This window comes from Panthera pardus, unplaced genomic scaffold (assembly GCF_024362965.1).
Source record: "Panthera pardus isolate Hobbes unplaced genomic scaffold, ASM2436296v1 HiC_scaffold_10, whole genome shotgun sequence".
In the NCBI taxonomy this organism is placed as follows: Eukaryota; Metazoa; Chordata; class Mammalia; order Carnivora; family Felidae; genus Panthera; species Panthera pardus.
Window position 1 is genome coordinate 46,846,053 of NW_026526655.1, and position 16,952 is coordinate 46,863,004.

Genomic DNA, 16,952 nt, shown 5'->3' on the forward strand with positions numbered 1-16,952 from the left:
TGGCTTAAAAGGTTGTTAGAGAGCAGTGAGGTAGGTAGGTAGGTAATTAGTTTCCTAGTTAGGAGTTCCTCTTCTCTTCATTCTTAATTGATATAGTACATGGAAATTAGAGACTAAAGCTATCAATACTATTCACAAGTGTTAAAAAATGTTCAGATGCCATAACCAATGTATAATAAAGACCTCTAAGCATATCAATTTGAAGTTAACTCTGTGATATGTTTTCTAGCATCAATATTGGAACAGTTATAAAGGCAACCATTTTGAAATGGTCTGGTTTAAAACAATTGTCAAGTATGCAGCCTCAAACAAAAGTTAACAGTGAAAATTAATGTGGTTTGTGGAGGTTGGTCTATAGCTTGAAGTCTGTAGTTTGTGTTTTAACCAAGCATCAGTTTAGGCCAAGGATTGTGTATATAGATTTAATATGAATATTACTTTATCTGAGGAATATAGTGCATGAGTTTCTTGATTTGTAGCCTTATTTTAAACCGTAGGCCCAAGGAGAATTATTTTGCAAATGTGCAATTTCAACTTTGTCCTAAAATAAATTTATATCCTACAATGGGTCCCCATAAATAACAACTTGTAGTTGCATAATTTCTTAATTTATAGTTCTCAGCATAGTTTCTTATTGTTTTCTATTTTTATATGCAATATATTTTACCTCCTCCTTTTTGTTAAACATAGAATTCTTATATTCTCCGTCAAGATGATTTCAAATTTCATAAGAAGTACACGCTAAGGTCAAAATGTATCAAAATAATATTTGAATGTATTTTTTGCTCTTTCTCTTATAGAAAAGCATTACAAAAATTTAGAATTGTTTTTTTTTCCCTTGTGCCATAAACTTAACCACAAATTGTTACTATGGGAATAATAGTAACATTCACCTTGAGAAACAAGAGGCAATAAAGAATAAACAAAATAACTTCCAAATTGGTACTTTGAGAAGTAATAGAAAGTAGATATTTTATACTATATTAAATAGAATGTTTTATTTAATAAAACAGTGCTCTCATGGGAAATTGTTTTTTTTTTCTGAAGATCTGCAACTGTTGCAGAAATCTTTAACATTATTAAATATATGCTCTTTTCATAGTAAAACACTCCTGAGTATTGCTTCCCTGAGACAGAAGAACAAGTTGCTTTAAGATGTAAAAGGATATACTACAGTTCATTTTGCCACTCTGGTAATATAGGTGCAGGGGAAAAATGAAGAAATTGGAGCTTTGCCCTAAAAAATTCAAGCCCCATATATCTTGCGGTCATAATTTTGAAAATAAATTTAATTCTCTTCTTTACAGAGTACGCATGTAGACAAGGTTTGTAATGTAGATCACAGTGGCGCAAGTTTGTGGCAGCTGTGTTTAGTCTGGTTTGGAGTACTATCAAAGAATGGGTATTAGGTTTTTTTCAAATGCCTCTCCAATCCCTGAACATGTATTTCCTTTCTGATTCTATACTGTTGGAGTCACTCCAATGCCTGGAAAAAGAAAAATAAGAGACACAGTGGTAGATGTCACACCTAATACAGATTCCAGCATAAGTATTCAGGAACTTCTAAGAATAGCTCTGAAAGCTTCCATACGCCTCAAAGCTTCTGCTCCAATATTTTAAAAATTGAAACCATTGTAATAACGCAAGACATTACACCTCTTTCCCTAATGAGAGCCTACCCCTGAAAAATATGAAATATTCCTAGATCTTTCCTAAATTTCAATGCACATAAGCCTAATAAACATAATTAGACCAAAATTTTGTCATAATATTTTGTGCTTCCAAACCAAGGGTAAAATAAAATGCCTTTATTCTCTCCATTCATGAAATAGTTGATAGTTATTGCCCTACTAATTTACTATGAGAAATTTAGAACTTGAAATTTCAATAGCAACTATATGTGACAATAGATGTATCTTCCTTATTCTAAATGTCACAGTAGATGCAGTAGATTATTTAATATTATGCAGTTGTGGATAAAGTTCTATGTTTACCTTTTATCTTTCACTTTTCATGTTTACTCACTAAGTAACTTCCACTTCGTCAGTTATACATTTAATCAACACAAATTATTCACAAAAAAGAGTATTCTTTCTGACATTTTTATAATTTCTAGAAAAGCCAGAATTCTGCTTTTTGGATGAAGACAGTGGAATCTGTCGAGGTTATATGACTAGGTATTTTTACAGCAATGACACAAAGCAGTGTGAACGTTTCAAGTACGGTGGGTGCCTTGGCAATCAAAACAACTTTGAATCACTTGAGGAATGCAAGAACACCTGTGAAGATGCAGGTAAGTTTATTTCCCATCTCGTTTTACTTCATTTAGAGTCATTCCTTTAAAAATAAGGCATCTTAGAAGATGTTCAGCTTTACTCAGTTTTTGTTCCAGCCATGCAAATGAAGATACATTTGCATCCACTAAATCTGCTAAAAATTAGTCACTATGTTAACTTAAAAAAAAGAGGGCACTTGGGTGGCTCAGTCAGTTGAGCATCCAACTCTTGATTTCAGCTCAGGTCGTGATCCTAGGGTCATGATCTCATGGTCATAATCTCAAGACCCACGTCAGGCTCTGCTCTGACAATGCGGAGACTGCTCAAGATTCTCTCTCTCCTCTCTCTCCCTCTCCCCTTCTCTAAAATAAAATAAATAATTTTGTAAAGCGCTGGAAAGTTAAGAAATGTATAGTGGAAATTATTTCCATAGATTTTTTTTAAGTTACATTACTTAATTTTCTGTCCTGAGAATATTGTAGTACAACGTAGGCATAAGAATCAGGCTGCTGAAATCCCTTAGATTTATAACAATTTGAGAGCAAGTAGTACTTTGGAACCTACCACAGAAAATCAATCATCTTTTTTCTAACCATAAAATTTATTGAAGGATTGCCTTAAAATTTAACTGTTAACTTTTTTGGCCAAGAACTACAAAGTTGCTCACAGAAATATTATCTTTTTAACTGTATATATAACTGTATATTAACTATATATGTGAGTGTAGTAAATATTTATTGTTAACTAATTTAACATAGCAATGTGAAAAAATTTTCAGAAGTCTACTCTTAACACAACCACTATGCTTTGCTTTACATGTACAATTATGAACTTATGACACTGCTGTGTTTTAATTGGCTGTATTTTTTTCCCAGTGAATGATAACCAGCTGGATATGATTGTGAATAATACATTACTGTCTGAGACTACAGACAGTGTATTACCACTTTATTCTACAACTAATATGTTACTGCCTGAATCTGTGAATAGTACATTACCGCTTGATTCTGTGAATAATGACTCCTTCACTCCCCAGCCTACCAACGTCCCTAGCTTTTTTGGTAAGAATCTTTTTAAAATTGCTACCAGAAAAATATTATGGTAGAAATAGAAGTGGAAGGTATATGAGAACTTTGCGATTCGCTTTTTTAAGCAATGTAGCTCTTGTTATCTAATAATAGGTGTGTTGAAATACTGAGATTCAAAATGTTTAAGTCTTTCAGTCTCATAAGGGTGATAATTTTCCTAATCTATTTTAAAGTATGCTTTGAAGTAGGCTTTTGATTATATATCACATGAAAACTTCCCTATGATATTCAACTCTATGCCAAATTATCATATAAAATAATTCTCACAATTATCAGCATCAACATCTGATGGTAAAGTGCTATAATGGCAGCAATGTATAAGGTGCTCTTAAATTGAGCATGGTATTGGGCAAGGCCTCAGGTGTTTGGTCACAGGACAGATTAGGAATTTGTTGACTAGCCATCCCCAAAGGTTAGGTCACTCTGAAAGGAATTTTCTTTTGGATTTCTGCAAAATTCTTTTCTGGGCTATGCCTGGGCTATTTAGGGCTATTCTGAAGATACTTTTCAGCGTATTTATCAAATTTAAACAAACATTAAGGAAATATACCAACAAAACTGCAGAGCTGGAAAAAAATAGTAAAATATTGAAAAACATAACCAGAAACCACAAATATCTGGGCAGTTAAAAAGCATCTAGAAAGCTGAAAGTTAACAGGATAAAGATAAGGTCCTACCTAAATTTTAAAAGTCACATGTGCTCATTCAAGAATTGGAGATTTTGCTTAGAAGCAGTCCATGTGAAAGTTTTAAACGTAAAGTTGACAAGAGTTGGAAGAGTTCTGTGGCTGTTAAATTTGTAGCCTTTGGGTAAAAAGAGACAGGGGCAGGGGTTCTCCACCCCAGCCATGTATCAGAATCAGATGGTATTCAGAATCAGACAGTCTCTGAGCAGGTCTTTGCAACAAACAAACAAACGAGCAAGCACATGGCAAACAAAATGTCTGCCCAGATGGATTTAAAGCACTGCAAATGTTAACTATCCCTCATCTAGAAGGAGGGATATACATACTAAGTTTAGTCCCACACTGACCTGATCACGTCTGTGGGATTTGCTTCAGCCCTGAATGCCATACCTTAGAAGTCACAAAGAGAACCGGAAACATGTTTACAGAACGACTGGGAAGTATAAGGAGATGTGAGATCTAAAGAGGGAACATCATATAGGCTCTATCATGTGAAAGAAAAATTAGGTTCTCTATATCCCTAAACCTCTGTCCTCTCCATTTTAATCTGCTCCTCCCCACATCCTTACCCTTCCTTATTTCCCTCAAGCCAGCCTAAGGATCAGGATTAATTTGTGAAATCTAAAGTAGATGTCTCTTTCTGTAAAGTGTTTATTTTTTAATGTGAGGTCTTAAAAAATGAATGGGTAGTTTAGGGATTAAATTCCCTAAATTGTAGGCATTCAAATTCTAATAGCACTTGAGATGTCATTAAAGGGCATATAACATTTCAGAGGGAGTTTGAAAACATAGTATATTCAAATGCCTTCAGGTCCTTAGATTAGATTCTATAATTAGAGCAATGAATTCAATGCCAGATGAATTTGAGTCTCATTTTTAAACAATACTTTGTAATCATGGTAAGAATAAATGTCTTTCTAGTTCTAATTTTTTATCTGTAAAATTAAGTAATTTCATTGCATTGTTTGTGTTCTTGCAGCCCTGTGTCTTTCAGTGACATTTTGTTTAATCCAGTTAAGAGTCACATATTGAAAAAGCATGCTAAATCCTATGGTGTGAAAGATGTGGAAGTTTAGAATAACAAACTTAATGGGCTTAAAGATACATGTGATACAATATATCTGCTAATAAAATAATTGCATGAAATCAGTTTTCAATATGTTTCAATATTTTTTGTTTGGATTACTTCACTAATTCAAATAAAGGTCTTCATTCATTTGTCATTATAATGAATGGAGTAAGTCAGGAGATGTTTGTGCCTTAAAGTTTTATGAAATATAAAAATGGTTTTTGGCAGGTACTTTACCAATATAGAAAGGAAGAGACGGGCACCTGGGTGACTCAGTCAGTTAAGCGTCTGGCTCTTGATCTCAGCTCAGGTCATGATCTTGAGGTTCGTGAATTTGAGCCCTCCATGGGGCCCTGTGCTAATGGTGCAGAGTCTGCTTGGGATTCTGTCTCTCCCTCTCCCTCTCTCTCTGCTCCTCCCCTGCTTGTGCTCTCTCCCTCAAAATAAATAAACTCAGAAGAAATGTCTTAATAAAAATTAAAAAAAAAGAAAGGAAGAGATAAAATACATGTGAGAAAGTAAATGAGTTTTCAATACTGTCTGATAAATGTCCTGAGTTTTTATGTAGCTGCACAATAAAAAGTATACCAAATTAATGGTTATAATGATAAATTATTAACTAAGGAAACAGTAAAAATTCACAACATGAACTTAAAAGAAAACATTAAGAGGATTTTTATTTAACACAAGAGACGTTTAATTCTTTCATAGTAACTGCATTTAAAATTAGGGAAAATCTGCCTCCTTTCTTTTTGTCTAGAGAATTTTATTTTTTATTGTGTTCGTTTGCTTCAAAATCTAAATTCCTCTAGCCAGTTTTACTGTTTTTCCTTTTTTTTTTTTTCTAGGAGTATTTATTTCTCATTCTTTCGTTTTTCTAACATTCCTAAGTCAAAACATGAAATAATGTTGCAGGAACTACTATGGGAAGTTTGATACCAAGAGTGGCTTAACGTGTAAAGGGTGACAGTGAAGCTCCACCTTAACTATTTTTAAGATCTTCATGATCCCTCGTCCACCCCATCCAAGTGCAGGTCGGAATGCAGCCATCCCTCCTCAATGCGACCTGGATGATCCTTTCTCCATCTCATCCAAGTAGCCGAATGCAGGAAGGCAACTGTGCCCCCACGTTTCCTATACCTAGATTATCTCTCTCCTATTCCACCAACGGTTTTTGCTGAGGTCTATGAAGACACTCTTCATATTCCAGCTCTAAAATAGCTACATCTACCAAAGTTTGCAATTATATTAAGATATGTTATTACAATTTAAGAAAACATGGTTCCATGGATTTTTTTTTTCATTTTCTTTTTAACATTTATTCATTTTTGAGAGACAGAGACAGAGCATGAGTGGGGGAGGGGCAGAGAGAGAGGGAGACACAGAATCCAAAACAGGCCCCAGGCTGTGAACTGTCAGCACAGAGCCTGATGCCGGGTGCGAACTCATGGATGTGAGATCATGACACGTGAGCCGAAGTTGGCAGTTTAAGCCGCCCAAGCCCCGCTATGGTTCCATGTTTATGTAAGACCTTGTTATTCTAGGTTTTAGCAAATGTGTAAGCTTCTCTGTATTAGTTTCTTTTGAAAAGATGTAAATCTTTTTTTATTTTGATTCAGTGAATAGGAACAATATCATACCCCACAACACAAATAGGATAGTAATAGTATTCATTTAAAATTCTTTCCATTAAATAACAGTCCTTAGGTAGGATATTTGAATATTCCCAAAACATGCTAGATTATGTTGTTGTTATTAAGTAGAATATTTTTAAATATAATTTTAAAGTTTCTCTTCATGATGATAATAGGAAACATTTTGAAAGTTTTGCATGCTTTTACTAGAAAATGGTTTGGTGATTTTTTTAATTGCTATTTATTCTTAACTACATATTGCACATAATCTTGAGAATTTTTTTTCTAGTGAACCATCTTGACTGAAGATATCTGAATGCTTACCAAGCATTCTCTCACTACATGTGTGAGAGAAATAATTCTAAAACAATCTCTGTAAACATGTGCAGTTCTGTGCATAATTTTCAGAATGAAAAACTACCACAATTAGTTTTCTTTGACTTTTCCCTTGTGACTGGCACTATATTATAGTAGATAAAAGACTCTGAGCCTGAAGAGTTGGGCTCAAATCCCAGGTCTTTCACTTACTAGCTCTGCAACCTTGAGATACTTCATAACCTCTCTGAACCTTTTTCCCAGTGTAAAATGAGGATGATAATATAGTACCCACCTTACAGGTTTTGTTGTCAAGTGAAATCAGTCGATATACATAGCTCACTTAGCATAGTGCCTGATACCTATTCCATGCTATATAAATATTACTCATTATTATTATTTATGGGATTCATAGAAATACACTGACAGTGCAGAGCCTGCTTGGGACTCTCTCTCTCTCTCTCTCTCTCTCTCTCTCTCTAAATAAATAAACTTTTTAAAAAGTGATTTATTTTCTTAGTTCTCTTTACTTCTGTATGTCAGCTCTTAATAGCTGCCTTGGGACTACATCAGTTATATGATATTTGGGAAAAAAATCTTCAGATAGACTTCAAAAGCCCACTGGCAACTCAATCTGATATTTGGAAAATCATTTGGGTACCTGAGACTCACTTTCTCTTGCCTGACTGTATTCAGCATATGCCCTATTGGCCAGATTCTACATACATGTGAAAAAAAAACAGGGAGAAAAAAACATAAACATAAAACAAACATATACAGACACACGTAGACATATACACACATCTGACAGAGAAAAGAAACACCTATATATTTGACCTAGTCCCTCATTGCTTCATTGGCCTTTTGGAAGCGATGTTATATAAACTGCCTGAAAGAAAGTCAGACACCATTACTGTTAATTTATAGATTTGCAAGACAATGTTGTCTTCTATTTGGCCTCTTGTTGAAGATGTGCTTATACATGGCAACCATGGAAACTTTTTGGAAAGAAACCATCCCCCATAATCTAAAGAGTTAAACATGCAGCTACATACCACAGTTAATCACCAGCACTGTCAACAACTGTGAAAAACCCCACTTCATCAAAAACCCACTGAAATAGCCCCCAAAAAGTGTCTTGTTTTTCACAATGTGCTCTCAGACCAAGAAGCATAGAAACTTCCCTCATAATCTAAATATGCCTGCATGGTGAATCTGATGCCTCATACCCTGATTTTCTGATAAGGTGACTTTCTAAAAATAGATAGCTTCTGGAAGGGATCCATAAGACCTTCTATTTCCTGCCGGTAGAGCTGGTGAGAAACAAAAATGTAGCACTTCATCTCTGCCAAGACTGCTTCATCCAAATACAGTCACCCTAGGTGACCACTGACTACTTTCGCTAATCCTTTTCTTCCTGGACCATCTCTGGTTTTAACAAGGATAAATTTTCTGCCCCAGTCATGAGATTCCTCCCGAGAAGTGTTTCTAAAACTTGAATACACAGATACTTTTAAAGAAAAAAACCATAGACTTCTAATTATTTTTAAACCAAATTATATTGTATGACATTAATTTTGTATGGACAAGTAAAATAGTAGGAATAAACTAGTTATGCATGTGACGATTATACAACCATAAATCAAAACTTATTCACAAATTAATACAAGCTACAAACAAATTAATGATGGCACTTTAAAAATATTTTTAATATTTATTTATTTATTTGAGAGAGAGAGAGAAAGAGACAGTGTTAGAGAGAGAAAGAACAGGAGCAGGGGAGAGGCAGAGAGAGCAAGAGACACAGAATCAGAAGCAGGCTCCAGTCTCTGATCTGTTAGCACAGAGCCTGATGTGGGGCTCAAACCCATGAACTGGGAGATGATGACCTGAGCCAAAGTCAAATGCTCAACCAACTGAGCCATCCAAGCACCCCATGGCACTTTTTAATTGAAATTGGGGGCACCTGGGTGGCTCAGTCAGTTAAGCGGCCAACTTCTGGTCAGGTTGTGATCTCCTGGTTCATGAGTTTGAGCCCTTTATCAGGCTCTGTGCTGACAACTCAGAGTCTGGAGCCTGCTTCAGATTCTGTGTCTCCCTCTTTCTCTGCCCCTCCTCCTCTCGCTCTCTCTCTCTCTCTCTCTCTCTCTCAAAAATAAACAAACATTAAAAAAATATATAGTTGACATACAATATTATGGTAGTTTCAGGAGTACATTTATGGTGATTTGACATTTATGTTCACTATAAAATGATCACATAAATGTGGTTACCATCTGTCATCATACAAAGTAATTACAATATTATTGATTATACTCTCTCTGTTGTACTTTATACCCCCATGACTTATTTTATAACTGGCACTTTGTGCCTCTTAATCACCTTTACATATTTTGTCTATTCCTCTACCCCCTTGCCTTCTTACAACCACGAGTTTATTCTCTGTTTATAAGTTTTGTTTTTTATATTCCAGTATAAGGAATGGTAATGGAACTTGTCTTTCTCTGACTTATCTTATTTGGCATAATACCCTCTATGGCTGACCATGATCTCACAAATTGCAAGTTTTCTTTCTTTCTTTCTTTCTTTCTTTCTTTCTTTCTTTCTTTCTTTCTTTCTTTTTCCTTTTCTTTCCTTTCCTTTTCTTTTCTTTTCTTTTCTTTTCTTTTCTTTTCTTTTCTTTTCTTTTCTTTTTATGGCTGAGCGATATTCCATTGGCGGTATGTATATGTATGCATATACCACATCTTTATCCATTCATTTATTGATGGATATTTGGGGTGCTTCCCTATCTTGGCTATTATAAATAACACTGCAGTGAACATAGGGGTGAATATATCTTTTTAAATTAGTGTTTGCCTTCTTTGGATACTCAGTAGTGAAATTATTGGATAAGGTATTTCTAATTTTTTAAGAAGCCTCCATATAGTTTTCCATAGCTGCATCGAAATATACTTCCATCAATAGCACACGAGGGTTCCTTTTCCTCCACATTCTTGCCAACGCTTGTTATTTCTTGTCTTTTTGATACTAGCTATTCTGACAGGTCTAAGGTGACAACTCCTTGTTTTGATTTGCACTTCCTTGATGATTAGTAATGTTGAGCTTCTTTCCATGTACAGTAAAACCTTGGTTTGAGCATAATTTGTTCTGGAAACATGCTGTGTTTGAAATTGTTCATAATGAAATTTAGGAGAAAAGGTAATTTCACTAAACTTACCATTTGGTTTTGTCTTGGATCCACCTAATACAGATAGTAGAACCTTGGTTTGCAAGCATAATTCGTTCCAAAAACATGCTTGTAATCAAGGCACTTGTATATCAAAGTGAATTTCCCCATAAGAAATAATGGATTCATTGCACAACCCAAAGATATTCACATAGAAATGATTACAATGCTGTAATATAATACAAAATAATAAAGAAAATATAAAATATAAAGAAACATAAATTAACCTGCACCTCCCTTTGAAAGCCTTCGTGGCTGGTATTAGGGAGACAAGAGAGAGGAGGGTTATTGTGTAGGATGACTTTCATGATCACTAACGGGATCCCTGCTATCTCTTGGCTCAATGGAATCTTTCTGCATGGGGGCCTTTGTATATGCTCTCACAAATGTTGACTACAGGCCGGTATTAATAAACTCTTGTCATATACTGCTTTTAATGTAACTGGCAATAAAGCAGCAGAGGAAAAGGGTCTATATCTGTAGGCAGCCTGACCTAGAATGAGGCAAACCATTCCTAAGTTTACCTTTGTATGGAAAAGTGAAGGACTGTCCACAGGTGCTTTGAAGTGACAAAAAATACACTAGTGCCAGTTGTGGGCACCTTCCAACATTCTGAAAAATCCCTGATTTCTGCCAAACACTGTGGCCTGAGACCCAGCATCTGAGCATGGGAGACAATCACCCACAATCCCTCAGCAAGAGGAAGAGAGGGAGAGACAGAGAGAACCATTGGCTCAGTTGTGATCATGTGATGTTCAGCATCACATACTACTCATATTGCAAGACACCACTCATTTATCAAGTTAAAATTTATTAGAAATGTTTGTTCATCTTGTGGAACACTCACAGAACAAGTTATCCACAATCCGAGGTTTTACTGTATTTCTTCGCCATTTGTATGTCTTCTTTAGAAAAATGTCTATTCAGGTCATCTGCTTACTTTTAAATTAAATTGTTGTTTTAGTGTTGAATTGTACAAGTTCTTTGTATATTTTGTGTATGAACACTTTTCAGATACATCATTTGCAAATAGCTTCTCAGTCTTAGAAGGTTGCCTTTTAGTTTTGTTGATCGTTTCCTTTGCTGTGCAAAAAAGCTTTTTATCTTGATGTAGTCCAACCTGTTTATTTTTGCTTTTGTTGCCTTTGCCTGAGGAGACAAACTCCTAAAATATTGGTAAGACCAATGTTCAAGAGTTTATTGCCTATGTTTTCTTTCAGGAGTTTATTTATAGTTTCAGGTCTTAACATTCAGGTCTTTAATCCATTTTATTTTTGACCATGGTAAAGAAAGTGGTCCAGCTTTATACTTTTGCATGTAGCTGACCAGTTTTCCCAAAACCACTTATTGGAAAGACTTGTTTTTTGTCCACTATGTATTCTTCCCTCCTTTGTCATAGATTAATTGACCATATGAGTTTGGGTTTATTTCTGGGCATTTTTGTTCCATTGATCTGTGTGTCTGATTTTTGGTGGCACATGTTTTTTGTTAAAAGGGGAAAAAAATCCCCATTATCATATGAATTTGGTATATATTGCTATAGAGCGGGTTAGGAATGAGGAATAGGTTAGAAAATCTTGTGCTACGCTATGTTGTAATTCTCTGACGGCCCTTCTTCTCTTTGAATAATGACCAATCTTTGCAAGAATAAGTTTGAGAAGCATTATTATAAAATGTATTAATTAGGAAAATCCCAACTCCATCTTTTCCAGGGACACAGTGGAATATGGTTTCTAGTCTTCCATCAGATCTTAATGCTATTAAGTGGATAGCTGACTGGTTAATGCAAATATGATCACAGAATACATAAAAGCCTGGAACTCTGGTCTGTTATTTCTAGAATCAGTCCAGGGTGAATATGCAAATTCAATAATTCTTGTCTTTAAATATTTGATGTCTTTGATTACTGCTTGGCTCAGCACTGTTACTCTCAAGATTTGTTTCCACTGTCTTCATTTGATGACCTATCTTTTCCCTATTCAAACTTGATAAACTCCAACTCTATGCATGTAACTTGGGGTAAGAAATATAGAAGACATTCTGAACCTGAGCTTCACAGGAGAGAATTTGGAAATTGGATATAAAAAGGAAGTTGTGACAGCTTTCTTTTTCTAATAACTATTAAAATATCTTTACTTATTATCTTCTAGTTAGTTTTCAGAGAACATATCATAGTGGTTAAGAGCACTGGGTTTGGGGAAAAAAAGATGTGGATTTAAACTCTAATTCTATTTGCCAACTCTTTTTTGTGGACTTGAAAAAAAATTATACAACTCTTGGCCTCAGCTTCCTCATTTGTTATATGTGGAGAGTATATCTCACAAAATTTTGTGATCATTATGATGACATATATAAAATTCTTAGCCCCAGGTTTAACATGCAATAAGGGGTCAAAAGTATTAGTATTTGAAGTTTTTGATGATGATTATCTGGTGTTGGTGGATGTTTATAGCAGGAAAAAATAATCAGGGGTATTATTTGTATATATTTTATTAGTAATAATTTTTTAATATAACTAAAGCCTGTAACCTTGATCTGAAGTATCTTCATTCAGTATACTTAATACTATTACCTGAAATAAAATAAAGCACTTCTAAAATTCAAACATAATTATAAAACACCAATACATAGTTAGTGTCTTTGGATCATATTTCTAATCAGAGGACTTGTAAATCTGTGTTTCCAACTTTCTCTTATGACCTGAGGTTCAGATCCATTATACTTAATGTCGGTTCAGTTCAACAAATATCTCCTATATGATGGGAATTGTCACGGGAACTGGAAGTCTTTTGATAATAAAAAGGAAAGGTGGTTTTAGTCCTTCATAGGCTTGCCTTTGAAATGGGGGAAAGGCATAGATACAAAAATGACTTCACTGCCTGCACTATATGCTAAGACACAGAGCTGCACAAGTGTTATGGGAGGACAGGGTCACAATATTGTACTTCCACTGCAGGGTATCACAATTAAAATTTTGTCTTTTTAAAGCCTGGGTTCTATATTCTATCTAATATCTTGGATTTATTTGTGTAGATGCTGGCTAATGCATGGGCATAGTTCACAATTCTCTCTTTATTCAGGGATTTTTCTAAGTAAAGCTACAATGAAAGAAAGCCATGATAAAATTATAAATTATAGGGGTACCTGGGTGGCTCAGTTGGTTAAGTGTCCTACTCTAGGTTTCAGCTCAGGTCATGATCTCATGGTTCGTGGGAAGGAGCCCAGTGTCAGGCTCTGAACTGACAGTGCGGAGCCTGCTTGGGATCTCTGTCCTCCTCTCTCTGTCCCTCCCCTGCTTGTGTGTTCTCTCTCTTTCTCAATATAAATAAATAAATATTAAAAACTAAAAAACATAAATTCTAAAGCTTATAACTATATTTCATACTATATTTTAAAATAGTCCATCTTCTAGGTCAATCAGTCTAGAAATACTAGAATTATCTTCTCTCTAGCTCTCTTCCTGCCCACAGTCAATGTGGTAATTAATTTTATCTATCTCCAATGTACCTACGTCAGTTAGGGTCATCTCATATTCTCCTTTATTGCAAGTCTCCTGTAGAATCTAGCCTACATATGCCTGGTTGAGCTTGTTTCATGTATCAAGAAAGAGCAGAACTGTCTTTTTGATCCTTCGATACTTTTGGCTGTTCATTAATGTCTATATCATAAAATCCAAGTCTATAAGTAGTCAAAAACCTTCTTAATTTGGTCTAAATCTACTCTTCCAGCCCTGCATCCCACTATACTCTCCATGTACTCTGTTCTTCAGATAGCCTTGAGATTTCAAAGTACCCCAAACAAACCAGGAATATCCTGACTTTTGTGCTTTCCTTCACCTATTTCCCCTGTATCTCTTCCCCTTGTTGAAATTACACTCTTCCTTAAATGCCAATCAAGAAACTAAATAAGCATTAATTTTCACCTTTCACTAAAATCTTGTAGGGTGTTCAATTTTGCAGATTTCATGAGGAAAAACTTTTCTAAATATAAGACATAATTATCTCAGGATAAATTATACTCGGAACAGTTTCATAATTTGTAATTTTACCATGGCTTGCTTTCTTTATGGTTTTATTTAGAAAAATCCCTGGATGATGATAACTTTGTAAACTCTTTCTATTGGGTTAGGCCATACCTACGCCAAGAAATCCAACCAATAAATAGCTATACAACTTCTCTTCTTCTTTTTTAATCTGTGGAGGCTTCCGTATCAGGGCAAGGTATCTTACTGTCTGTTCCTCCATGACCTTTCAATTTGAAATGCTTTTTACATTTCACTTTCAGCTACATTACTGTACACATAGGCCAAAAACAAAACAAACAAAAAAACCCAAAACCCCAAAACCAAAAATCCAAATCAAAACAAAACTCCACAGTACTCATTTTCCCATTCCCTGCTGTTTTTTCTTTTCTATATAGAATGTCAGTTTCTGCCCATTTAACACCAATTCTCCCTTGTTAGTGAATGGACTTTTCCTGTAGTACAGATTTACTCTCTATAAGTAGCAAATTGACAGATGGCAGGTTTACTCTCCATTTCTAACCACAGATTCCAATATCCAGCCTTTTCCTTATGGCCCCAGGACTCTGGGATCTAAAAATATTTTTATTATCTAATAATATTTCTAACATTATATATTTTATTTTGTAATGTGAACATTATAATGGCAGACAACTTGAAAAAATAGAAAAGAAAAAGGAAAATCAACCATATTTGCATTTCACAGAGGCAATCGTGGCCAAACATTCTAGCATATTTCCTTCTAATATTTCTTTGCTATTTTTGATTCCTACCACACCATGAAGTAAATAAAATACAAGACTGAAAGTAGCTTCTGGAGAATCCCTAACAGCATAGAGGAAGCTCGGCATTGTGGAGCTATAACCTGGAGAACAGCTAAGCTTCCTACCTATGAAAACCATCTCTACAGTAATCAGCTACTTTTATGGGTATGAGGAGAGAATAAAAGTGAATATAAATAAATGCACTGGAGGGGCTCAGTCAGTTGGGCATCTGACTGTGTCTCAGGTCATGATCTCACGTCTCGTGAGTTCGAACCCTGCATTGGGCTCTGTGCTGACAGCTCAGAGCCTGGAGCCTGCTTCAGATTCTGTGTCTGTCGCTCTCTCCCCTTCCCCTGCTTGCATCCTGTCTCTTTCTCTCTACCCAAAATAAATAAACATTAAAATACATACATACATACATACATACATACACACACTTCAGTAAGGTCCACATTAAGTAATTGTTTAGGCAATTTAAAACATCATTGTGTCAGTATATATTTATATAAACTTTCAGCAGAAAATTCAGCAGCATCTACCCAATTATAAGTTGAATATAGCTTTTACACAATTCTAATTTTAGAAATGTCTCTAGAAATATCTGAACCAGTGTATAGATGCTCATGAGCCATTATCTGGAATTGAAAAAAAATCATCTATATACACATGAGTAATGGATTGACTAAGCATACTATTGTCAATTCAAGAAATGAAATACTATACATATTAAAAATGATATATATGAATATGGAAACATTCACAAAATATTATCAAGTATAAAAAGATACACAGTACTGTATGCTCACACAGTATATGTTTACCTATGCAAACAATTTGCAGGAAGATACCCACCAAAACACTGAGGGTGGTTATGGGACAAGGGTCAAATTATAGAGAACTTTTGTTTTCTATTTGTTATACTTTTGTATTAATTCAGTGTTTTACAATGATAAACTGTAATTAGAAAGTTAAAATAGTTTTCTCTACTAGAAAATCATGGGAAAAAAAGAATATGTCATTCAAAGGAAAAAGGTTTATTATTCAATTCCCTAAAATAATCTCAGAAGACAAAAAATTTCCCAGCAAGTCATGGGGTGGTTCATAAATCCTAAATTGGTTGGTAAAATAAAAGCCTAAATATTAGGTATGTAAAGTGGGAGCAGAAAGACACCATAGTAAATATTCAAAGTGACTATAAAATTTAAGGTTTACAGTCTAAGTTTCAGAGAAAATTTACATAAGCCACTTTAAATATAAAACTGATTTTTGGAGTACCACCTTACAGTTTAGCAGCCATACTAGATCATGGCAGTTCCTGGCAGAATAGAAGTGGATCCTGAATTCTGAAATCTATCATAGACCCTCTAAATGGAAGCTATTCAACTTGTTGCTAATGGCAAGATCAAGACAGAATGCATTTGGTTATTCAATTCCCTTTGGAAAATGAACAGAAGTCAGGTTAGTGTCCTTTTATTCTTGCTTAAATATCTGAATAATTATAACCTAGATCAAAATAACTACATTATGCAGCTACTTCAAAACCTTTATATTTTCTTTCATTGTAGATATCAAAGTCTGGATTTTGAGTAGGTGAGTGCTTATGTTTATCTAGAATAAATATGTCAATTGAAAACAGTCAAGCTTATCTCCTCATGAGGTACAAGAAATTCCAATTTCCTCACTTTTGGAGATTGAACCAGATGGTAATCAAGGACTCAAAAAATCTTGGAGCTAAAATGTCCTTGAGAAACCATCTATTTCATATTTTAATTATATTGTTGTCTGTGCTAAAGTAATCCAATGATACTCTCAACTTCTTAGAGTTAAAATGATTTTAGGAGAAATGAATTCGTTTACATAGAAGGTAGAA

At 34.7% G+C, this 16,952-nt stretch overlaps 1 protein-coding gene across 2 annotated transcripts in view; it reads left to right on the top strand.

The window, feature by feature from the left end:
• Positions 1–16,952, top strand: part of TFPI (tissue factor pathway inhibitor) — a 103,026-nt gene that overhangs the window by 80,883 nt on the left and 5,191 nt on the right. For both annotated transcript variants that reach the window (XM_019461702.2, XM_019461692.2), the window contains 2 exons: positions 2,117–2,293; positions 3,152–3,337. In XM_019461702.2, coding sequence (XP_019317247.1) covers positions 2,117–2,293; positions 3,152–3,337 — 363 coding nt within the window. The remainder of the gene's footprint in view (positions 1–2,116; positions 2,294–3,151; positions 3,338–16,952) is intronic.